The sequence below is a fragment of the Dreissena polymorpha genome, chromosome 1, assembly GCF_020536995.1.
Source record: "Dreissena polymorpha isolate Duluth1 chromosome 1, UMN_Dpol_1.0, whole genome shotgun sequence".
NCBI classification, from domain to species: Eukaryota; Metazoa; Mollusca; class Bivalvia; order Myida; family Dreissenidae; genus Dreissena; species Dreissena polymorpha.
The window spans coordinates 206,469,948-206,496,318 of NC_068355.1; the positions used below are offsets into that span (position 1 = coordinate 206,469,948).

General features: G+C 36.7%; 1 protein-coding gene across 2 annotated transcripts in view; it reads left to right on the forward strand.

Moving 5' to 3' along the window:
- The window catches only part of LOC127864763 (uncharacterized), a 146,439-nt gene that overhangs the window by 14,817 nt on the left and 105,251 nt on the right, over positions 1-26,371 (forward strand). For both annotated transcript variants that reach the window (XM_052404623.1, XM_052404625.1), the window contains exons 7-14: positions 6,165-6,290; positions 8,019-8,078; positions 9,859-10,005; positions 10,848-10,978; positions 11,585-11,713; positions 12,007-12,706; positions 14,372-14,473; positions 15,917-16,030. In XM_052404623.1, the coding sequence (XP_052260583.1) occupies positions 6,165-6,290; positions 8,019-8,078; positions 9,859-10,005; positions 10,848-10,978; positions 11,585-11,713; positions 12,007-12,706; positions 14,372-14,473; positions 15,917-16,030 (1,509 nt within the window). The remainder of the gene's footprint in view (positions 1-6,164; positions 6,291-8,018; positions 8,079-9,858; positions 10,006-10,847; positions 10,979-11,584; positions 11,714-12,006; positions 12,707-14,371; positions 14,474-15,916; positions 16,031-26,371) is intronic.

Below are 26,371 nucleotides of genomic sequence, written 5' to 3' on the forward strand. Positions count from 1 at the left end.
ACTTATCTATTGATATATCTATTTGATAAGCAGATGGACAAACAGAACTCTTGTGTTTTCTAGGGTCGTAAATCTGGCTCTTAGGCCTTAATTGGTAATAAAATGCATGCACTGTTATGTCTCTGATATTGACAATCAAGCAAATCTGCCCTTAGGCTATTTCATATCACTCAAACAAAAGCAGGACAAAAGGAGATAACTTGCTATCAATTTAACAGTTACTTCTAACTTTCTTCTCTGTATTTTTGAGGGGTTTTTTCCTTTCATATTTAAAAGTTTAATTGGTCTTTAAATGAATAAGCAATCAAAGTTCTTGATTTTGCCAACAAATAATGTTTTCCAATTGTGGGTCTACTCTAGACTCTTCTTTTCAATTATTTTTTTCTTTTAATAATTATTTCTTATTATGTTTTTAGCTCATCTATTTTTTGAACAAAAAAAATGAGCTATTGTCATCACCTTGGCGTCGGCGTCCGGTTAAGTTTTGCGTTTAGGTCCACTTTTCTCATAAAGTATCAATGCTATTGCATTCAAACGTGGTACACTTACTTACTATCATGAGGGGACTGGGCAGGCAAAGTTAGATAACTCTGGCTTGCATTTTGACAGAATCATGTGCCCTTTTTATACTTAGAAAATTGAAAATTTTGGTTAAGTTTTGTGTTTAGGTCCATTTTATTCCTTAAGTATCAAAGCTATTGCTTTCATACTTGCAACACTTACTAACTATCGTAAGGGGACTGTGCAGGCAAAGTTACGTAACTCTGACTGGCATTTTGATGGAATTATGGGCCCTTTATACTTGAAAATTTGGTTAAGTTTTGTGTTTTGGTCCACTTTACCCCTAAAGTATCATAGATATTGCTTTCATACTTGGAACACTCGCAAACTATCATAAGCGGACAGTAAAGGACAAGTTGCATAACTCTGGTTGTCATTTTTACAGAATTATGGCCCTTTTTTGACTTAGTAACTTTGAATATATGGTTACATTTTGTGTTTAGATCCACTATACTTCTAAAGTATCAAGGCTATTGCTTTTAAACTTCAAATACTTTCATGCTATCATGAGGGTACTGTACCTGGCAAGTTGAATTTTACCTTGACCTTTGAATGACCTTGACTCTCAAGGTCAAATTATTAAATTTTGCTAAAACTGCCATAACTTCTTTATTTATGATTATTAGATTCAATTGATTCTTTGACAAAACAACTCTTACCTGACATACCACAATAGACTCCAACCAAACCATCTCCCCCCCGAATCCCCCACAAATCCCCCCTCAATCCCCCCCATTATTTTTTTTCTTAATTAAAGATCATCTAATAAATGACCACCACACCTTCACACTATACCCCCCCCACCCCCCACCCCAAAATTTTTTGTATGCCCCCAGTAGGGTGGCATATAGCGATTGAACTGTCCGTCAGTATGTCAGTCAGTCTGTCCGTCCGTCCGAAAAAAAATTAACATTGGCCATAACTTTTTCACTTTTGAAGATAGCAACTTGATATTTGGCATGCATGTGTATCTCATGGAGCTGCACATTTTGAGTGGTGAAAGGTCAAGGTCATCCTTCAAGGTCAAATGTCAAATTTATGGTGTCTGTCCGTCCAAAAACTTTTATCATTGGCCATATTTTTTTCAATATTGAAGATAGCAACTTGATATTTGGCATGCATGTGTATCTCATGGAGCTGAACATTTTGAGATGTGAAAGGTCAAGGTCATCCTTCAAGGTCAAATGTCAAATATATGGCGTTTGTCCGTCCGAAAACTTTAACATTGGCAATAACTTTTTTAATATTAAAGATAGCAACTTGATATTTGGCATGCATGTGTATCACATGAAGCTGCACATTTTGAGTGATGGAAGTTCAAGGTCAAGGTCATCCTTCAAGGTCATTTTTTTTTTTTTTAATCAAAGCGGCGTTCTCATGAAGCTGCACATTTTGAGTGGTGGAAGGTCAAGGTCATTCTTCAAGGTCAAGGTCATCCTTCAAGGTCAATTGTTAAAAAAAAAAAAATTCAAAGCGGCGTTCTCATGAAGCTGCACATTTTGAGTGGTGGAAGTTCAATTTCAAGGTCATTCTTCAAGGTCCAGTTCATCCTTCAAGGTCAAAGGTAAAAAAATAATTTCAAAGCAGCATTATCATGAAGCTGCACATTTTGAGTGGTGGAAGTTCAAGGTCAAGGTCATCCTTCAAGGTCAAGGTCATCCTTCAAGGTCAAAGGTAAAACAAAAATATATAAAAATTCAAAGCAGCGTTATCATGAAGCCGCACATTTTGAGTGGTGGAAGTTTAAGGTCAAGGTCATCCTTCAAGGTAAAAAATAAAATAAACAAATTCAAAGCGGCGTTCTCAATGAAGCTGCTTATTTTGAGTGGTGGAAGTTCAAGGTCAAGGTCATCCTTCAAGGTCAAGGTCATACTTCAAGGTCAAAGGTCAATATTTTTTATTATTTTAAAGCAGCGTTCTCATGAAGCTGCACATTTTGAGTGGTGGAAGTAAAAGATCATTCTTCAAGGTCAAGGTCATCCTTCAAGGTCAAGGGTCAAAATAAATAAATTCAAAGCCGCGTTATCATGAAGCTGCACATTTTGAGTGGTGGAGGTTCAAGGTCAAGGTAATCCTACAAGGTCAAGGTCATCCTTCAAGGTCAAAGGTCCAAAAAAATATTTCAAATCAGCGTTCTCATAAAGCTGCACATTTTGAAAAACCAAAAAAAATAATTTCAAAGCAACGCAATAGGGGGCATTGTGTTTCTGACAAACACATCTCTTGTTTTTTTCAGACATGGTTAAAAAACACAAATATTTATTTTTATTATTTTATTTTTGAAATACCGTCCAACCTTCCCACCCAAGAACCCCCCCCCCCCCCCCCCCCCCAAAAAAAATAAAATATTTTTTTGCATTTTCGGAAGATAATGTAATAAATGACCACACCCCCACACTATACACCCCTCTCCACTCCACCCCTCCCTCCTTTGTGATTGAAATTGAGATAGGTCCCTTCACCTTTAAAAAAGAAAAATAGATGAGCGGTCTGCACCCGCAAGGCGGTGCTCTTGTTTTATTTTTATATTAATGGAAAATAAAATATTTTTTCACTATTTTGTTTAGAAAGAATTTTAAGAAATTTAGACAAGAATACCTGACAAGTAAGGGTTGTGTCAAAAAGGTGCTATTTAAGGCCCTATTATCAGTTTTGGGTGTCCCAACTTGTATAGGTGAGAAGTGGGGCATGAGGAACAACTACCACACAGTAATTGACAGGTTGGCACTTGGCAGGCTCCTAAGGTGTTGTTTTAGCAATATAGCTATAAGCAAATACATGTATATAAAAGTACCTCTTACTGAATTCATCATTCCTGCTTTTCATTCACAGTTTTAACATTGTCTCAATCAGAAGCCTTAAAATGAAACCCAAAGATCCTGTGTGGGGATTTTATCACTTATTAACAGAAGGGACTAAGACAGTTGAAAAGTGTAAAGAATGCTCTGTTGAAGTGAGTGCCAAAGTGATACGATTAAGAACTCATTTGCAGAAATGTAAAAGTAATGGAAAAGAAATTTCTGCGAGTAGTGTCATGCCTGCAAGTGAAACTATGCTTGTAGAATCTACGCCAGCTCCAGCTCCTACTATGAGCAATCCACCCATACGCCAGAAACAGCAGTCTCTAAGCAACTTTGGTGTTGTGACAAATACCACCATGCGTGATTCCTTGGATGAGCAAATTGCAAAGTTTTTCTACGCGTGCAACATTCCATTCAATGTGGCTGACAATGAAGTGTTTCGGGATACCATCAAGATGCTTCGCCCAGGCTACACCCCTCCATCTCACAAGGACATAGGCCGACCCCTCCTAGACAAGGTCCATGACAATCTACAAGCCTTAGTGAAGGGAAAGCTTGAAGGGAAAGATGTTTTCCTAATGCAAGATGGGTGGTCGGACATACACAATACCCCTGTCATTGCCACCAGCCTTCACTGTGACGGCAAGGCATACTTCTTGTCCGCCAACGATGCTGCCGCCAACAAGAAGACAGCAGCATACTGCACAGATCTGGAGAAGGACTGCATAGCAGAGGCTAAAGACACCTACAATTGTACAGTGGTTGGGGTAGTGACGGATAACGAGAGTAAGATGGTGGCGATGAGAAGAGGTCTGGTTGAGCACGACCCATCTTTGACAGTGTATGGGTGTTCTGTGCACTGGCTCAACCTTCTCGGGCAAGACATTACCCCTCCACAGGTGATGAGCCAAGTGACTGAAGTCAACAAGTACTTCAGGAATCACCATGCTCCTGGAGCTCTACTCAGCAACGTCCCGGGATCGGTAAAGCCCCAGCTTCCTGCTGACACCAGGTGGAATAGTCAACTGACCTGCTTAGAGACATACATTAGAAACAGACCTTACATGATGTTTGTGTTAGCCAGTAGTGATGATGTGATTGAACCCAGGATTTTAAACCTTATTCAAAATGTGGGACTGTTCAACGAGGTGAAGCACCTGCACAAACAGCTGTCACCAGTAGCCCTGGCCCTGGATAAGGTACAGTCAGACACATGTTTTCTTGCAGATGCATGCGAGTCCTGGCTGGATCTCCTTGACAATGAAGAGCTTCAACCCTACCGCACCAAGATTGTTGCCCGATTCAACCAAGCAATGACCCCTATGCACTACTTGGCCAACATCCCGCACCCCGTGTATCGCGGCAAACGACTTGACGCATCTCAGTGCAATGCAGCACAGGACACAGTGTTAGTGAGGTGCCCTGATGGCCTTCCAGACCTTCTTTGCTTCATGGAGAATTCTGTGAACATCCCAAATGCTTTGCGCAGTGAAGATGTTTCATGCAAAGTGCAGCCCAATGTCTGTTGGTCCTGCTTGAAGCGACAATCAGTTCTTGATGAAAACCTCGGTGAGCTTGCCGTGAAACTTCTCCGAATGCCAAGCAGCTCAGGGTCTCTCGAGAAAATCTTCTCCAACTTTGGTACCATCCAAACAAATCTCAGAAACAGTTTAGGAATTCAGAAAGCTGCCAAGTTAGTTGTGTGCTACCGGTTTCTCGGTGGAGATCAAGACATTACCTGGTGAATTTGTGACAGTTCAACAACGCACATTTTGACAATGCCTGTATGATGTGATGTTGATGACATGTTTATAAACTTTTTTGATCTAAAACATGTTTACCGATCCGAAAATAAAAAACTATTTCCAAAAAATGAATATGAACTGAGATTTGTGTTGCTTTCTTGAACCATTTGTTGACTGCAAGTTATATTTAACATTTCTTTTATATTGATTTTGGTTCTTTGTTAAGAAATGTATGATGAGATGATGATGAAATTTCATATGTGTATAAACTTTTTTGATCGAAAAAACATTGAATAAACTTTTGATAATGCACATCATTGTTCAATATTCAGTTCTCCAAAAAAAGGCCAGCTTTGACTAATTTGAAAAATTTTGAGAGATTGGCCTACAAATTGCATAAATAGGTATACAAAAGGGTGTATTAATAGCTAAAAGACATTATAAAATAAAATATATTTCCACTATTTTGCTTGAAAAGAATTTAAAGAAATTTTGGGCAAGAATACATGACAAATAAGGTGTGACAGTTCAACAACACAACATTTTGACAATACCTGAATGATGTGCTGATGATGACATGTTTATAAATCTCAAAAATTTGAATATACTTTTGATAATGCACATCATTGGTGTGTCATATTGTTAATCTTGTTGAATCAAGAATTATCTGAACATTCATTATAATTGGAAAAAAAAGTTCAATCGACCAGAAAAATCCAATTGACCAACATTGACTAATTTGCAAAATTTTGAGAGATTGGCTTACAAATTGCATGAACAGGTATATAATAGTGGGTATTAATAGCTTAAGGCATTATTGGCATCATGTCTGTTTAATTTATATTATCAATATTGTTTAATAAAGCATGTAATATTAATCAAAATTGGGGGTAAAGTTCAATCGACCAGTATTGACCAGTAATGACCACTTCAGGAGTATTGACCGGGGCGGCTTTAACCGGTTAAAACAGCCGGTTTAAACCCGGGGCAGTCGATTGGTGCCAACCCTGGTTTAAACTGAAGCCATTTGATTCTTACCATGCTCTGTGTTGCCCAGGGAGAAGACGAGGTCGCCCCAGGAAGTCCAGTGTGGAGCCAGCAGACGACACGTCCAACGACGCTGAGCCCTCTCCAACACCAGAGACCAGCAGTGCTGCCGAGGGACTCCTGGAGCTCTCGTGTGGTAAATGTTTAATGTGATTTCTTAACATTGATTCTCGCTTTGGGAAAACGTGGCTCAATGCATGTGCATAAGTACCGTCCCAGGGGAAAACGTGGCTCAATGCATGTGCATAAGTACCGTCTCAGGGGAAAACGTGGCTCAATGCATGTGCATAAGTACCGTCTCAGGGGAAAACGTGGCTCAATGTATGTGCATAAGAACCGTCCCAGGGGAAAACGTGGCTCAATGCATGTGCATAAGTACCGTCCCAGGGGAAAACGTGGCTCAATGCATGTGCATAAGTACCGTCTCAGATTAACCTGTGCAATCCTCACAGGCTAATGAGAGACAACGCTTTACCCCTAAGCTTGATTTTTGCTAATAATATAATTATTTTGAACAAAAAATACCATAAAAGCAGAAAGTGATATCCCTGATTAACCCTTTAAGCGCTGGAACGGAATTTCGAAGTCCTTTGCAAACAGTTTGGATCCAGATGAGACGCCACAGAACATGGCGTCTCATCAGGATCCAAACTGTTTGCTATTCTGATAGTATTCTTTGAAAATAATTGAAGAAATGGCTAATTTTAAAAATTCAGCAGACGACATTTTAGCAGACAACATTTTCCAGCATGCAAAGGGTTAACCTGTGTTGACTGCACAGGCTTATCTGGGACAATACTTTTCACATGCCTTAAGCCCCATTTTACCAGAGCAAGGCTAATTTGTATTCAATAGTATTTCAGTTATATTATGGTGGTCTGTTGATCCATTCACACTTTTACTTTGCAGACAGGGGCTTAGTCTTGATCAAAATTTAATTAAGCCAAGTTTACTTTTGAAGACAGAAATTCTTCAAATTTGGGCTGTTGTATGGAGAAAAGGTTGTACCCAAATTTAATTTTCTTAACCCAAAGTGTTGAACAGTAAACAAATGGCACAGTAAGCCCTTTAGCAAGCCTATACAAATAAATGAGCCCTGCTCTGTGAAAAGGGGGTTTAATGCATGTGCGTAATGTGTCATCCTAGATTAGCCTGTGCAGTCCGCACAGGCTAATGAGGGACAACACTTTACGCCTGAACTGGAATTTTGCTAAGAAGAGACTCTCTTTGAAAGAAAAATATCATAAAATTGGAAACTGTCGTACCTGATTAGCCTGTGCGGGCTGCACAGGCTAATCTGGGACGACACTTTACGCACATGCATTAAACCCCCTTTCCACAGAGCACGACTCAAATCTATGTTAGCCAGTGCTATCTGCACATACTGATATCTGCCTTTTCAGAAACAGAGGTAGGAGATTCACTTTAACATTATTTCATTTTTAATTCCTACAAAAGTTACAATGCTGGTCATAGAGTGGTCACTTGGGTAGTTGAATAATGACCATTAAGTTAAAATAATATCCTTTGTTATTTAGCAAGTGTTATATAAGTATAAACATTCATGTAAGGGATTTTAAAATTGTAACATTTTTCAATTGGTAAATTTGATAAAAGCGACTACATTCACTGAGGGATTATTAAAATAATGACCATTTGTCATCCAGTAAATGTTAAAAAAGTGACAATTTATTATTGAGCAAATGGAGAAATAGGGATCATATGTCATTGAAAAAAAGTGGAAATAGTGACGATTTGTCATAGAGTGTATGTGGACATAGTGACCATTTGTGATAGATATGGATATAATAGTGACTGTTTTTTGTTTTGTTATTAATTATTAAACAGTGACTTTACACTGTAGGTCCTGATGGGGTAAGACGAAGTAGCCGTAGGAACAAGGGCAAACCAAAAACATTAGAAGGTAAGAGGCCCGAAAAATGCATAGTACTCGGGAAATTGTTTTCCCATCTTCGGAAAAGGGTCTGATTTCCGTAAACACTAAATCATAAATTACTTATTGGGTGGTCCAATAGATACATGCCATTATTCTCTAGGTCAAAATCTAGACTTTTCGTTTCATCTGTGTGAGGGGAGATCTTATTATGTGACATTACAACCTAAAAACAATAGTTTGATTCATTAAATAATGCACAATAAACACTAACAACTTACTTTTTTAAGGAGTTCTGGCCATTATTGGGTATAAATGTGTTTAGGAATTTCATGAACATTAATGTTCCGGATGTTAACATGTAGGTACACCATAACTATGACGTCATCAAGTTAATTGTGGTACATGCCTCTATTTAATGGCCAATCAAGATGGGGGTATTTCTGTTGAACATGTTTGAATTTTGTAACATGATATACAGTCAAACCTGAGAACAGCGGTCAGTCAAGGGAAATGACCAAAGTGGCCGTTGTCCACATGTGACCGTTGTTTTTGGATCACAATATTTAGATGATTGGTTAGTTGGTTGTATTGCTACGTCGTTACCCGACCCAGTCGTTTGCATACAGTGTGAAACAAAAGCCCATTACCGATAACTTACATAATAACATAATTAACTTACATTGAAAAATACAGAAAAATATCGTATACATTGATTTAATTTCATATTGTTAAACTAAATCAATGACTATCAACGCTATGATAATTGTTTACTCATGCATCTGGTTCATTCGGTAAATAAAGCTTGTCACGTGCCATTGATGTCATGACCGAACAAGTCTTAGTAAAATATTTAGTTTGTTATAAAAATTGCAATTAAGTGTACATTTTTCCTGAATAGAAGATCACTAATCTTTTTATTGCCTTCTTATAACATCACTCGCCAGCTTAGTGTTGTTTTAAACACCTTATCAGCTTTAAAGATTTATAGACCTTGTCATGCGCTCAGGCTTTGTCGTTATAAATGCAGCCGATAATTTCTACTTATACACATTCTTATTTTATTTACGTGCACTTGTTTCGTTTTTGTTCTTAATTTTTGCAACTCGATACGACTGACGCGTGACCGTTGTTTTTTCTTTCAAACATGACTTTGGGTCATAGAACTATCAAAGGCAATTACCGCTATCAGATGCTTTACCCGCAAAATGGACGGACAAATGATGCGCCGTGTTTTTAATTTTCGCGACTCGAAAACGACTGTCGCATGACCGTTGTTTTTAGTACAAACATGAATTTCGGAATGGAATATAGTGGCCGTTTGCCGTAATGGACAGGTGACCGTTATTCTCAAGTGTAATATAGAGTGATTTTCGTCGGGGGAAATCCAGACTGACCGTTGTCTGCAGGTGGCCATTATTCTCAGGTGGCCGTTAGGTCAGTTTCGACTGTAATTATAATGACGAAGTCAAGTGAAAATCTGACGAAAAGTAAATTTATGTTAAAAGTCATCTCTTAGTTATGACTTATTTGTTTACTGATGTACATAATTATTCTGTTGTTTTGATAGATGGTATGTGGATTTTAAACTTCAACATGAAAATTGTACTAGTTTGCTTGATTGGGCTATAAAATTGTGGCAGTACAATGGTAAGTTCCAAAAGTAGGAATGTTATTTAATGTTTAACAACAAAAGTGTATTGATAATGCATAAAATATTACAATTATTTGTGTGATCAGCAGTGAAATAACCTGAAAATATTGAAATGTACCAACATGAACAATACCTGTTTTTATTTTGCTTTCAAAGATTATGAGGTGTTCGAAGTATCCAGCGATGACGAGGCAGCCGTTGATTCGGGGGACGACGAGGTGTTGCCATCTGGAGCCATACGTAAACGTAAATCTCAGTCCAACAAGGAGTACCTGCCTCCCGCCCATATAGCCGTGCCAGGGGGTAGGTGTAGTGTTGTGTTGATGAGTGGGATTTAACTTTGTATCTCCTATTAAACCTTTCACACTGGGAAGCAATCTGAAGATGGTTACATGTTTATGCAAACAGCAAAAAGCCTGAACCGCCTGGGAGTAACTTGTGTTAAATTTAATTAGATTTTTTTAGGAACAACAAACACGTCAAAATGCGTATTTGAGCAGGAAAGTGTTAAATACAGTGGAACTTTGTGAGGATGTGGTCAGTAAAATCAAAATAACAAGAATGAAGCTCCTAGCTAAGTATGGCTGTTTTTCTTTTATAGAAATCTTTATTTAGAGGGAACACCTGTGGTTGAGACCAAAGGTTATACTGTACTTAATTTAAACATTTAAAAGGACTAAATGTATACATTTTATAATTGTCAATGTGATGCTTCTCTTAAAAGGTCAAAGAGTGGCAGTTTTTAATAGAAATTGCATTTGGAGGAATGGCAACGCAGGGAACACAGTTTTTTGAGACCATAGATCAGACTGTACTTAATAAAAACATTAAAAGTATTATACATGAGCCTCACTCTGGGAAAACAGGGCTTAACGCACATGAGTAAAGTATGGTCCCAGATTAGTTGGTGCAGTCCGCACTGGCTAATCAGGGATGACACTTTCTGCCTAAACAGGATTTTTGCTGAGAAGAGACTAACTGCAATCGAAAAAAAATACTTAAAAGCGGAAAATGTCGTCCCTGATTAGCCTGTGCTGACTGCATAGGCTATTTTTGGATGACACTTTACGCACCTGCATTAAACTCTGTTTTGACAAAGCAAAGCTCAGATGTTGTTATTGTAAATGTGACACATCTCTTTACAGGTCAGAAGAGGGGTCGTGGTCGTCCCCGGCGATATCCTGCCCTAAGTGAACCTATACCTCCCATAACCCAGATCCCTGCTATGCTCATACCCTCCAGTGATGGCCACACAATCATGATGACCCCTTTAAGGGTAAGTTGTGTAATAGATAGCAGTACTCAGTACCCTCCCCTAGATGATGGTTTGTCACATTTCAGGGGTGTATCCAACTTTGATAGTTTCCATGAGCTGATCAAGGGCATAACACTGATACAGGGAGGGTAGAACAGCCAGGTAGCAGTACTCAATTCTCTCCCCTGCATGATGTGTTTGTCATACTCATTTCAGGGTTAGTCCAACCTCGGTTGTTAACATGAACAGCTCAATGGTATCACCCTGATACAGGGAGGGGAGATAAGCTTAGTAACATATAACAGTACTCAGTTCTTTCCCCTGCATTGATTGGAATGTCATACTCATTTCTGGGCCTGTCCAACCTCGATAGTTACCATGAACAGCTCAATGGTATCACCCTGATACAGGGAGGGGAGATAAGCTTAGTAACATATAACAGTACTCAGTTCTCTTCCCTGCATTGATGTGAATGTCATACTCATTTCCGGGCCTGTCCAACCTCGATAGTTACCATGAACAGCTCAATGGTATCACCCTTATACAGGGAGGGGAGATAAGCTTTTTAACATATAACAGTATTTAGTTCTCTCACCTGCATTCATGTGTATGTCATACTCATTTCAGGGTTACTCCAACTTGGATAGTTTTCATGAGCAGTTCAAGGGTATCACGCTGATACATGGCGGGGAGGGAGGACTCGTAACAGACGACGGTACCCAGTACCTCAACATCACGTCAGCAGACGGCACTATGGTATATCAAAGAATTATCAAATCTGTATACAAAAACTGAGATGTAAAAGTAAAATTAATACTTCTAAAAATAATGAAAATTTAGGCCAAGGATTATTACAATCTGGAAAAGCTGTTAGTATGTAATTGAGCAGCTGCAAAATTTCAGCTTTGCTTAACTTCCCTCGCAAAAATTATAAAGCTTTACTTTAAAATAAATCTAATTTTCAACAATATTAATGATGAGGACTGAAGCAAAAACAATACAAACAATATTTCAGACATTATATAAATCTTCTCTAATATTTTCTGTAGATCACCTTGCAGCTGAGAAACACATCAGACAGTTTGGATCCTGCAGAAATACAGCCTGGTTCTGAGTCGAACACGATGACAGACAGCACCTTATCTATCGAGGTTACCCAGCCCCCAGACATTGATACTAGCGTAGACTCGTGTGGAATTGTAAAATCTGCCTTGGTCACCTCTGGGATGACCACACCTGATTTAGCAAAGCTCGGAATTAGTGTCATGGAAAATGAGTTGTCTGACGTTAATGATGACATAAATGAAAATATTGATAACTCTGCAGATAGCAGCGCAGCATCTGCTTTAACTACATCAGGAATGGTCAGTTCTATAATGACCTCTTGTCAACTTGTCAGTGCAGAAATCGGAGATACGGACATTGAAAATTCTCAGATATCCACGACAGTTACCTCATCGGTTAGTTCTGGCGATTCTGATCTTTTGACGCCTGGAATGAGCACTATTGAAATTGGCAAACTCGATGAAGGGACTATGGAATCGGGAAACTTGCAGTTGAATTCTACAGATTTCGATAAAATGCTTGGCGTAAGCTCAAACATGAGTGGCCTTGAGATGGCTGGTCCTGGCATGGTCTCATCGGAAATTGCGGCGTCTGCTATGGCCACTTCGGACATGGGAGTGTCAATGCTGGGAAATGGAGACGATGATGATGATATTGACCCTGAAAACTGTTCTGATATGAAAGGTATTCAAGTTTGATGGAAATAATGTTAAAACAATAAATATTTCGGCCTCACTCTATGTTAACAGGTTTTAATGCATGTGCGTTGTCATCCCATATTATCCTGTGCAGTCCTCACTGGATAATCAGGGACAACACTTTCCGTTTAAACTGGATTTTGTTAACTCTTTCAGTGCCAGAACCGAATTTTGAAGGCCTTTGCAAACAGTTTGGATCTAGATGAGACGCCACAAAACGTGGCGTCTCATCTGAATCCAAACTGTTTGCTATTCTGATAGTATTCTTTGAAAAAAAATCGAAGAAAATGCTAATTTTAGAAATTCAGCAGACGACATTTTAGCAGACGACAATTTCCCAGCATGCAAAGCGTTAAGAGACTTCCTTTAAAAAAAAATACCGTAAAAGTAGAAAGTGTTAAACCAGATAATCCTTTGCTGACTGAATCATTTATATCAGATTTTAATTGTATTTGCCACGCGTTTTTACAATTTTGTTTTACTCATGTGCTTGTTATCATGCAGAAGTTTAATACATTTGCGCAAGATTGTGTAACTGGAAATTAACTTGCTATGTGTCTGTCAACAAATCGAGAAGGTATAGCAACCCTGCACATGACAAGTTTAAAATCAAAGTATACCGGCAGTGGTATGTAGTTAAGGTAAAATTGCGCTAACTGGCGTTCAGTATTGTAATTTTTTTCAACATTTTGGGGTTGGATCCCTTTTGATTGGGAAAAATCACATTTATTTGACTAAAATTGGGAAATTAGTGTTGTTATTTTGCTTACAAATACATGTACTTAAAATTTTGAGAATAAGAGTGTTATAAAGATTATTTCACTAAGGTCCATCTTTTATAATTTGCCTTAAATAATAAAGGACCAAGTAGTTATAATGAGAATGCAATACTGCTCCATCAGCTGGAATTTCACTTCTTTATATTGATAGGAGATGAACTAAATGTTGAGACTTATGAAAACAAGTCATCAACATTTGCCTTGTTAACACTCTAGAGACCACATTTTTTGTCCAATCTTCTTGAAACTTGGTCAGAAGATTTGTCACAATGATATCTTGGAAGAGTTTAAAAATTGTTTCCGTTAGTTGAAAAACATCGCAGCCAAGGGGCGAGACAAGTTTTCTTATATGGATAGAGTAAAGCCTTGTTAACATGCTAGCAGTCACATTTGTTGTCCAATCTTCATGAAACTTGGTCAGAACGATCGTTCTCATCATAGTTTGGCTGAGTTCGAAAATGATTATGGTTCATCAAAAAATATTGCCCCCTGGGAGCAGGGCATTTTTCCTTGAATGTCTATAGTAAAACCTTGTTTAAACTCTTAAAGTCACACTTTTGTTCCAATCTTCATGAAACTTGGTCATAACATTTGTTCTAAAGATATCTGGGCTGAGTTCGAAAATTGTTCCCGTTCGTTGGCTTTCTTCCTTATATGGCTTTAGTAAAACCTTGTTAACTCTCTAGTTGATATTTTGGCCAAGTTTGAAAATGGTTTCAGACACATCTCAGAAGTCGGTGAAAGCAGTTCATTTCTCTGAAGTCTGTGGTGAGCAATGGCAGGCCTCTGGCCCTCTGGTTTCCATTGGGAAGGGGTGTCCCTACTGGAACCAAATTTGAACGTAAAAACACACTCATTTGTTGTTGTTGCAGATCTGCCTGATGCGCGCTCTGCCTTGATCAGTGACGAGATGTTACATGGCTTGAAAAGTGAAGTTGTTAACCATACTTTTAGCACGGATACAATAGTTTCAGGTAAAGTGAAGTGGTTAACCATACTTTTAGCTCGGATACAACAGTTTCAGGTAAAGTGAAGTGGTTAACCATACTTTTAGCACGGATACAACAGTTACAGGTAAGGTGAAGTCGTTTACCATACTTTTAGCATGGAATAAACAGTTACAGGTAAAGTGAAGTTGTTAACCATACTTTTAGCATGGAATCAACAGTTTCAGATAAAGTGAAGTTGTAAACCCTACTTTTAGCACAGATCTCGAAACAACAGTTTCAGGTAAAGTGAAGTCATTAACCATACTTTTAACACTGATACAACAGTTTCAGGTAAAGTGAAGTTGTTAACCATACTTTTAGCAGGGATACAACAGTTTCAGATAAAGTGAAGTTGTTAACAATACTTTTAGCACAGATACAACAGTTTCAGGTAAAGTGAAGTCGTTAACCATACTTTTAACACTGATACAACAGTTTCAGGTAAAGTGAAGTTGTTTACCATACTTTTAGCACAGATACAACAGTTTCAGGTAAAGTGAAGCGCTGCATAATGATAAGTTATTTGGTGATAAATAATACATTATATTTTGAAGAATTATTGAGTTCAACATAAATTCCATCCGAAGTCAATCTTGCTTTAAATAGTTTAGCCTAATGTTATTTGTTTTTCAATGGATTTATGTTTTTAGCGTTAGTATGGAGTCCTAGTGGTTAAAAAATCAAAAAGGAAAATAACAAAAATGATTCTGGCTAAAATCTCTTCCTCTATATTTATGAGCTTCCTCAATATAATAAATCTCTTTTAACCAATTAAAAATAATCTTGCTACGTGTAATAATATTTTAACAAGAATGTTTATGTGAGTTTACAATTTGCATCCAGTCTTGATGAAACGTGCTCATAATGTTTAAGTTGAAATTATCTAAACATTCTCATCTGGTTCACGTTTATCAAAAACTAGGTCACAAGTTCAAATCTAAGAAAAACCTTTTTATCACTCTAGAGACCATATTTAAGACTAAATCAATGAGTAATTCAGGTTTTATGCTGTTTGCTGCTCATCAGAGTATCTTAGGACTGTAAATTAATCCTCTTAAACTTGAATCCGTGAAGACAAGTTTTTAATTTATTTATATATTTTTAAGGCACTACAAATGAGACAAAATGCATTTCTGAGGGATAAAGGGTATAAACCAAGAAGAGGTTAACCCTTTCCCTCTCAGAAGCGAAGTGCAAATGGCTATGTGCAAACAGCATAAAACCAGAACAGCCTGTGAGTAACTCGCAGTCTGTTTTATGCTGATTGCTTCTCATCAGTATCTTAGGATTGGAAATGGAGCCTTTAAAATATGAATTTAGAAAGGAAGGTATTTATTTAAATTTAACTTTTTTAGCAACTACAAATGCGTCAAAATACATACCTAAGTGCTTAAGGTATAAACAAATTTGTTGACCAATTTCTTTCAGGCCCGTCCAGCTTTACAGTGACTGCCAAGTCCAGGGGTGATGGCACTACTATCATTCAGATCCCAGAAAAACTGCTGCCCATGTTCACCCAGAGGAAAGAGCCCATAACTATTGGTACGATACATTTCCCAAAAATGCCATCATATGAGCCTTGCTGTAGGAAATGGGGTTTAAAATGTGAGCAATCCGCGCAGGCTAATTAGGGACAACTCTTCTTGCTTTGAGCTAAAAATATATTTTTTTAAATGGATACTTAAACAATCCATTTATCTGAAACCACAAGGCTAAGAGGTTTAAAAGTTGATATGTAATATCGTTAAGTGGTCCTCTACACATTTTGTAAAAAAAAAATGTGTTAACAAGTCTCTGAAATTGCAAGTCCCTGAGGTTTGATGTTTAACATGTAACGGTGATTGGTGGTCCTTTAAATGGCTTCTTAAAGTATGCCCCTGGGGTCAAAAGTGGCTCGCCCTGGGGGTCACTTGTTTTCCTTACATGTATATGTAAATAGTTAAAATTAAAATTTGTTCTCTGAAACTGCAAAGCCGAGAGGTGTGATATTTTGCAGGTAACATCATATGTTGATTCTCTGCCAAGTTTGTTTAAATCATGCCCATGTTTTCCTTATATGTATTTTGAAATACTAAAACATTTCTTAAACTATGAAGCTGTATGAGAGCTTAGATACATTTGATCTTAAGCATCATGAAGTGGTCCTATACAAAGTCTCTTCATATTCGCCCCTGGGATAAGAACTGCCCACAACCAGTGGGTTCATACGGTATATAAATACTGTATTAAAAAAATTACTTTTAAAATCTGCTCCTGTGGGACCTTAAGGCCCAGAGATTTTGTACTTGGTTTGTAATATCATACAGTGGCCTTCTACAACAAATTTCAAATCTTTACTTGGTGGTCAATATAGGCCCTGCCCCGCTGGCAAGTTGGTTGCCTTAATATACTTAATATGGCTATAGTGCAAGCTTGTGAACACTCTAGAAGTCATATTTTTTATCTTTATGAAACATGCCCAGTACATTTGTTTGCACGATATCTTAGTTGATTTTATGAGTCAAGTTGGTCATTTTAAGTCATTTTGCACGAGAGGCTATTCCCCACAGAACACAATGCAATTGAGAATTGCTATTGCTATGTTTCTAGGACCATCAAAAATACTTTGAATAACTATGGAGTCACATTTGAGTGGGAGTCTAATTTGTGTGTTTTTTTCACACTCCCGCAATCTGTTAAATTAAAAATATCAATAATGCAACGAGTTCAACTTTCATAAAATATCCTTCTTGTTAACATTCCTTACATATTACATCCCTGTGAATTTTTTTTTTTTTTTTTAATTAATTATCTTATTTTTTTCATTATGAAAAATATTGAACTGGTATTAAAAAACGCAAACCTAGTCTTTGTAATAATTTTAAAATCTTGTATAATAAATCAAAAGTACATGCTTATATAACTTTTATGTAACCTTAAAAAAATTATCAATTATGTTCATCTATTGTCCTGCTAGAAAAGCGCACACAAACTTCCCAGCTAAGAGAACATTACCAGTAGATCTTTGTAATAACATATAGCTGATAACATTAAGCTTTTATTTCAGAAACTGTTTTAATGAGAAAAAAAAAGTTGCTACAATCAAATTTATTATTGACAGGTCTTAAATTTTTTTCAAGTTTTGGCTATGCTATATGCAAACGATGAATTTTGGTATAAAACAATTGATGTTCAGTTACTAGAGTTAACAAGTGGACACCCAATTTGGAAACTATAAAGTATATTTTATGTAGGTATTCAATGAGAAGATGTCTGTTATACATGTTGTTATAGACACGATGTTTATGGTGGACATCCCCTTGTATGGCCCCTATTACCCAGACGTGATGCAGTGTCGACCTGGTACACATGCTTATTATAATTAATACATTTGATTTTCAATATTGAAGTGTAATTTTAAAGCTGTGCTAACACATGACCACATTTTAAGTTGTTCAAAATATGTACACCACAATTTCAAGTGACTCTATTGTATGTGTCATTAAATTTTTTTATTACACTACGCTTCCCATTGAAAAAAAATGTTTTGCCACTGGTCCAAAATAATTTGTTTTCTTTTTCAACAATTTAACTAGAATTTGAGTACATCTGCAGTGAGTGACGATAATGAAGTGGTTCATAAATTAATAAAAAGTACTACAATAGTGAATTATGTTAGTAAGAACTGAGTTACCCCCCTTTGACCATACTCTTATGCCTCTGGAAAGAAGAAAGTAACAAGGCTGGGTTTGCTTTTACCAGCTGATCACATTGGCCCAAGATGACGAGCCTAGGAATGGTTGGTTTTAACAGTCTTGCTAAAACTTATGTTTCTTTCCCCAATATTAGACCTTTCAATATTTTCTTTCCTTTTTTATGTCCCCCACCACTATAGTGGAGGACATATTGTTTTGCCCTGTCTGTTGGTCTGTTTGCGCCAACTTTAACATTTTGCAATAACTTTTGCTATATTGAAGATAGCAACTTCATATTTGGCATGCATGTGTATCTCATGGAGCTGCACATTTTGAGTGGTAAAAGGTCAAGGTCAAGGTCATCCTTGAAGTTCAAAGGTAAAAAAAATAAAATCAAAGCGGCGCAGAAGGGGACATAGTCAGAGGCGTCAAAGTTCAGGATTATTCCTGAAATCAGGATTTTGGCCGGTAAGGATCAATTTAGATATTGATATAAATCAGAGGATTTTTTTCTGTAATTTTAAGATTATTGTCACAAAATGTCATCTTAAACACAAATTATTTTACTTTGAAATATTGTTTACAAAGTTATATACAATAGTAAACAAAGTTACATGAACTATTAACCCTTTTTTGCTATGGTCTCAAAACGATAGGCTTATTTTCAGGATTTTAGATTTTGGCTAATTGACACCCCTGCATAGTGTTTCTGACAAACACATTTCTTGTTTAATTATACAATATCATTTATATGTAATTTGAAATATCTATGAGCTTTGTTCTGGATAAAAGGGGGCTTTATGCATGTGCGTAATGTGGAATCAAGATTAGCCTGTGCAGTCAGCACATGCTAAGCAGGAACAAGATTTTCCACCTACGGTATATAAGAGACTTCCTTTAAACGAAAAATATCTTGAAAACAGAAATGTATGTCCCTGATGAGCCTCTTTATCTGGTCCAACACTACGCACATGCATTAAGCCTCTAATTTCCAGAGCAAGGCTAAAAGAAATTCTTTTGAGTCGTGTTCTGAGAAAACTGGGCATAATGCATGTGCGTAAAGTGTTGTCCCGGATTAGCATGTGCAGTCCGCTTAGGCTTATCAGGGACGACACTTTCCGCCTAAATTGGATTGTTGCTAAGAAGAGACTTCGTTTTAACGAAGAATGTCATAAAATCAGAAAGTAAAGTCCCTGATTAGCCTGTGCGCATTGCACAGGCTAATCTGGGACGACACTTTATGCACATGCATTATGCCCAGTTTTCTCAGAACAAGACTCTTTTGATTGGCTCAGATTTCTGTGCACTGTGAAAAGAAAAGCATACCTAACGGTAATATGGCTCAGTTTTTACTTCAACCGTGGGCTTACCAGATAATATTGCACAGTTACTAAAAAATTATAATTTAAATTTTCATCATTTGTTCACATTTCTCAGAAACTTGTTTTTAAAGTTACTTCTCTGGTCCTGGGTAGAGTATGAATTAGCACTGTTATACTCACGCTAATGTAATTTACTATGCTTTTTTTATAAATATGATACATATGGAAAGTTTTTCTACTGTTTTGTATTTTCAATTGAACAAAATAAAGTTGTTATCTATACTGTTTCATTTGCCTGCAGTTATTTTATACGTCATGTACCGGCAATTAAACATGTATTGACCGTTTAGCTGCCAATCACCATGTGATGGTCACCGGCAAAATTCATATTGAAAACTGAAAAAAAATATGTGCACGTATCGGATAGTATCTTATTAATATTGCAATGCTAAAAAGTGCATCCTTGTATGATGTTTCATGCTTGTTCAGCCAAAACTGTTCTTCTAAAGACTATACGCATGCCCAATGAAAGGCTATAACAATTTTTTGAAACAAGAACTTATAAACTAACTAACAACTATGCTATAATCACCCTTTAAACATCAAAACTAATACACTTAATTTATTTGGAAAAAATATTTTGACCTTTTCAACTTAGTTGGTAGCTGAGGTTCTTTCCTGCTATAATGTTCATATTTATTTTGTTTGTTTTGATAAACCTTTTAACCAACTGTGAAATTCCTTTTCACATGTCATGGAAAGATAACTAAGAAACAAAAATAAATATAATTCAGCCAACAAGTTGTGGTAGGCTTAGTTTTTGTGTATTTCTTGCCTGCTTGTACCCTCATGACCCCCTTTGTGGTGAGATTTGAAATGTTATCATCAAGAGAAGTTTGGTCCTAATTACATTATGCTGTTATAATGTAGAAATTCTGCTATTAAAGCAAAAAAGGGCTGTTAAATTTGTGGTAAATGTGGAACTGGCAAATATTCAATTTAAAATCTGCAATGTAAATCCTTTAAGCTGGCCCTTTTCACAGCAGGAATCAGCTGTTTTCATTTCTTAGAAGTGCTTGAAGATTACATTTCACTGCTGTGGGTTTGTGGTAATTAAAATAGGCGTCAACTATTTTTCAGACAGTTTTCATGTTGTTTCCCTATGTAATTTTCCAAATGTAAAAATATTGCATCTCTTTGAAGCTTGTTTCCTTATTGTAAATTTATATCGTTTACCAAAGCATATTTTGACGCTGGTTCTCCATTACTTGAGCTTATTGTAAAAAGAATGATGTATTATTCCTTTTCCCATTTGGTTATACATCCTTGTACTCTGGCCCCACATAAACACACTCTTAAGCTCAATCTATTTGTAAATCTAAACATGCAACCATTTGTATTAAACCCTTTCCCTCTCAGAGGCAAAGTGAAAATGGCTATGTGCAAACAGCATAAAACCAGAACAGCTTGCAAGTAACTCACAGTCTGTTCAGGTTTTATGCTGTTTGCTGCTCATCAGTATCTAAGGGTTGGAAATGAAGCCTTTAAAACTCGAATCTAGTAAGAGGGTCTTTACTTAAATTTAACTTTCTAAGGGACTACAAATGTGTCAAAATACATATCTAAGTGGTGAAGGGTTAAACATCGAATGTAATAAGCTCATCAATAGTCAAAATTTCAATTTGAGACAAAATATAATATCATACTTTTTCCTCACGGTAGTACCTGGTCTATTTAGTTTGAAAATGTTTCACTCAATCTATATTATATCTCAATCAAGTTTGATAAATACATATGTCAACACAAGAATTGTAAAGTAGTGGGCCTTGCATTGTCTCAATATAGCCATTTATTCAGTTTTCCACTAGAGATGCAAAGCATTCATGTATTCTCTACAAGTTGTAATTAAAATTGATCTAATTGGGGTAATTATTAACCCTTACAGTGCGGGAACTGAGTTGTGAAGGCCTTTGCAAACAGTTTGGATACAGAACGTGGCGTCTCATCTGGATCCAAACTGTTTGCTATTCTGATAGTATTCTTTGAAAAAAAATCGAAGAAAATGCTAATTTTAGAAATTTAGCAGACGACATTTTAGCAGACGACAAATTTCCCAGCATGCAAAGGGTTAAAAGAAAACAGTGTTGTAGGGTAAATATTAAAAGACTTACAAAATATTTTACTATCGATAAACAACAGCCAAGTGTTACAATTGTAAAAAACATTATTTTGTCGTGTTTAAAAAAAACTTTGGTTGTGCTTTAAAAGAAACAAACAGTCTTGTGTTTTTAAAACAAAATAACACCATCTTGTGTGATACGAATAAGTAATGGTTTACTGTAAATGTTGGCACGCAAATAGTATTTTATAAAGCTAAAGAGGTTGCACTGTAGATGACTCAGTATACATACAGTATTTAAGCATTGTTCCCCCCCCCCCCCCCTTCAAGGGATTGTCAGGCCAATCATGACAAGTTACTCACTAGTACATGTAGTTATCCTGCATGCAAGCAGTTTCCTTGTTCCAATTGAGACAAGAGCCGGTACTAATGACTTATATTAGAATAATTACTAACAATATACTTCCTCCAAGCGTTGTTAGTACCATTTTCGTTTTGATTTCCGTACGTGATCATGACAACCTTGAAGTCTGTGTGACTATCCTAGTCACAAGACCTTTTGTTTTTCATAAATAATTCCAGAATGATTTGGTTTGAAGTATGATATCAAAAGCTATGGTTTATCAGATCCTATGGTTTGGTATAATTCTTGCTTGGTGGAATGGGATGGGAGTGGGAATATAAATTAGTTTTCCTTGTATTGCCGAATTGGTGCATAAAAGGCACCATGTGCCTTCTTATTTCAATGTCACATGGAACCTATTTGCACCAATGGGGCAAAACCAACAATCTTCTTCAAATATCTTGTACATCATTTGCAATTTACTACTAATTAAATTTTAATTAAATTGTTTTATTTTTTATGAGAAGTGTATAATTAATATCAAAGTTAGTCTTTCACACATACATCTGTCTTTCATTTAAATGGACTATAGAAAATAAATGTGCCTTTATCCAAGATTACATCTGCTAAGCGACACACATTTCATTCTTCACTCCTGGTTGCCCTGGCTAGATCAGTTATAGCACTGGATTACAAATCCAAGGATTATGGGTTTGAATCCCAGCCGGCTCAAATAACTTGTCTGGGGATCAGGCATTAAGTTGTTTCTACGGCCATTCTTTCCCTACCTCTGTTTCAAGTAGGGCAGTTGTCAGTTACAGGTGTAGGTGTGACCACTTGTTAACCCATTTAAGCCCGGTGGACTCTCCCATCCTTTAAACTGGATCAATTAATTTCAAAAATTAGGGATGTCTAGTATATTTATTTCTATATTTAGAATATTTCTTACAGAAATTCCTTTAAGCAAACAGCGCAGACCCTGATGAGGCGCCGCATCATGCGGCGTCTCATCTGGGTCTACGCTGTTTGCCAAGGCCTCTTTTCTAGAAGCTAGGCATAAATGGGTTAATGATAAACCAGCTGAACCAGGAAAGATGTCAGGGGATGAACTTATAAACCATCATTGATATGAATAATACTATTGAAAATTCAAACAAACTAACAAACTATCCTTGTTCGTAAACTAACTCCATGTAAGGGTTAATTATGACACCAGGTCATAATTGAGTGCTCTTTAACCCTCTTGAGCATTGTGTATTGTCAAGTCACCAAAGGCTCTTGAAACTTGGGGATTATAAATGTGCATTAAGTCTCATCCTAGACTAGCCTGTGCAGTCTTCATAGATTAATCTGCAGGGGCGACATTCGCTAAACAAGATTTTCATTGTTAACAGACTTCCTTTAAACAAACAAATCATTGAAAGTGGAAAGTGTCGTTCCTGATAAGCCTGGGCAGTCCACACAGGCTAATCTGGTACAACACTTAACGCACACGCATTAAGCCAAGTTTTCCCAGAGCAAGGTTATATTATTCCTCCTGATCATGGTTCAAACAGATTACTGATGGCCGATACAGAGCAGGGATGGGGGGACATAACAATATTACCTAGCTGGTCCAAAGACACGTGAAATATTGCACTCAAAAACAAAACACAAACACTGAATCAACACTTTCCGCATAGACTGGATTTTCATTTAGAAGTGGCTTTCTTTTAGCGAAAAAAATGCATGAAGTGTCGTCCCTGATTAGCCTGTGTAGACTGCTGACCCTAATCTGGAACAACACTTTAAGCTCATGCACTAAGCCCTGTTTTCCCATATTGCTGCTCATATCACTTTAACCCTTTGCATGCTGGGAAATTTGTAGTCTGCTAAAATGTCGTCTGCTGAATTTCTAAAATTAGCATTTTCTTCGATTTTTTTTCAAAGAATACTATCAGAATAGCAAACAGTTTGGATCCAGATGAGACGCCACGTTCTGTGGCGTCTCATCTGGATCCAAACTGTTTGCAAAGGCCTTCAAAATTTGGTTCGCGCACTGAAAGAGTTAAATCAATCACATTACAGATGTTTATCTAACCATTGTGTTGTAATCAGCAATTTTTAATTTACAAATTGCATGACACTTAAAGACTTTCCTTTTGATTATAATCACCATTGTTTGAGCTAGTTTCTTAGTAGTCAATTGGTTCTTCACCAACTAATATGTATGATTGGTCAATAAATATAGACATACAGCAAATATTTTGATATGAGGCTGTCCAATAAAAGTTGGCCAACCTTGTCCCTGTATTTGTGCAAATTTGATGGGTATTTGTTAGCATACTTATTTTAAATGTAAATGGTGTATCTAAAGTTTACCTGCACTAACTATAAGACTTCATGGCTATAAATAGCAATTGACATTTGTTTTTTCACAAGTTAAATATCATGTAAAAGCATAAACTATATTTGGATAAGCAACTCAGTGAAAATAATTTAATGCAAAAGATCATTGTCTGACATAAAGATTTCTTTTAAAATGAAAGTAAATGCAAATTCATTATTTTCCATTAGGTTTATGCATTTGTGTTTCGTACTTGTCCTGTCTGGAAAATAAATCAACTCCAAAGCATGTTAAGGGGGGGGGGGGGGGGGGGGGGGGTATAATTATTGAATCATCATGAAACTTATTGATAATGTGTGTTTGCTTAAGGCACTTCTAATAAATTGTTATTGAATATATTGAATATTTCAAATTAGCTAATAAACCTTGCCTGCTTTCTAACTCAAATAGTTTCAATTGTATCATCATCAATATGTTTTTTTAGGCCTTCAATTTTAACACATATTGATACAAACCAATGTAACCGAGACGTTCACACAGGCAATGTTTATTGCAAGTTGGCACTCTTGTTACCATAATGTAAAATCCTTTTTTGTTTTCTCCCAACTTCTCATTTCTCAAATGTGCTGATTTCAGAAAATAAAAAGAAGGAAAAAGCTTGAAAAAAAACTGGGCTACCCTTTTTTTCCACAACTTGATGACAATTATTCTTGATTTCAAGGCTTAAAAATGTCCTTGCTCTGCATACCTATTGGGAGCAGTGGGGATTTTATTGTTATTAACATACTTGCATTTTAGATTATTGTTCGATGTTCTTCCTTGTGAACAGAAAATCACAGTTTGTGTTTGAAGATTTTAGTTTAATTCTGTAGCCCATTTTGTAGCTTAAAAATAAAATACTCTCTGTTCTTAGCTCACCTGAGCAGAAGGTGCTTACAGTGAGCTTTTGTGATCACCTTTTGTCCGTCGTCCGTCGTGTGTCATTAACATGTGCCTTGTTAACACACAAGAGGCAACATTTATTGTCCAATCTTCATGAAACGTTGTTAGATGATTTTTCCCAATCATATCTTGGGCGAGTTCGGTAAAGGTTCCAGTTGGGTGAAAAAACATGGCCGCCAGACCGGGACAGGGAATTTTCCTCATATGACTAGTATATTAATACCTTTTCAACACTCTAGAAATCGCATTTATAGTCCAATCTTCATGAAACTTAGTCAGAACATTGTTACTAATTACATCTAGGATGAGTTCGGAAATGGTTAAGGTCTGTTGAAAAATATGGCTACCAGGGAGCCGGGGATTTTTCCTTCTAAGGCTATAGTTAAACATTATTAACTGTCTAAAAGTCACATTTATGGTCAATCTTTATGAAATTGGGTCAAATCATTTGTTCTTATGATAGCTCAGCTGAGTTAAAAGTGGTTATGGTTCGGTTACAAAAAAATATATGGGCGCCAGGGAGCGGGGCCTTTTTCCTTTCATGGCTATAGTATAACCATGTTAGCACTCTAGAAGTCACATATTTAGTCCAATCTTCATGAAACTTCGTCAAAACATTTGTTCTAATGAAATCTTGTATGAGTTTGAAAATTGTTCCTGTCCATTTAAAGACATGGTTTGAAAATAATTTCAGAAACATCAAAAAGTTGCTGAGAGCAGTTCAGTTCCCTGAAGTCTCAGAGGAGCGACTGTGGGACTCTGGCCCTCTTGTTCACCATTTAACTCAGTAGAAGTTCTTCAAAGATTGCTCTCATAGCCTGGGAAGTTCATTCATGAAAATACCAGAAGACATCTATATAGTCTATTTCAATTTCATTTACACAGCAGACTATAGTCTTTCTAATTCTTTTCTGTATGTTTCCCACCATTCATCAGGTTTCTGCACACTCCCTCCCTGATAAGGGGCCAGCTGAGTTGTATACTGAATGCCTGTTTTACTTTCTTTGTGAACGAAGGAATGCAATTTGGAGATAAAATGACATTTACATCCTGTGTTGCAAAAATGTGTGCTACTTTCTGTTTCTTTTAATGTCTTTGCCTCATTTTATGATTTTGGGTTAAATTTAGGACAATCTTTGCAGGGTGCTTTGTTTTAA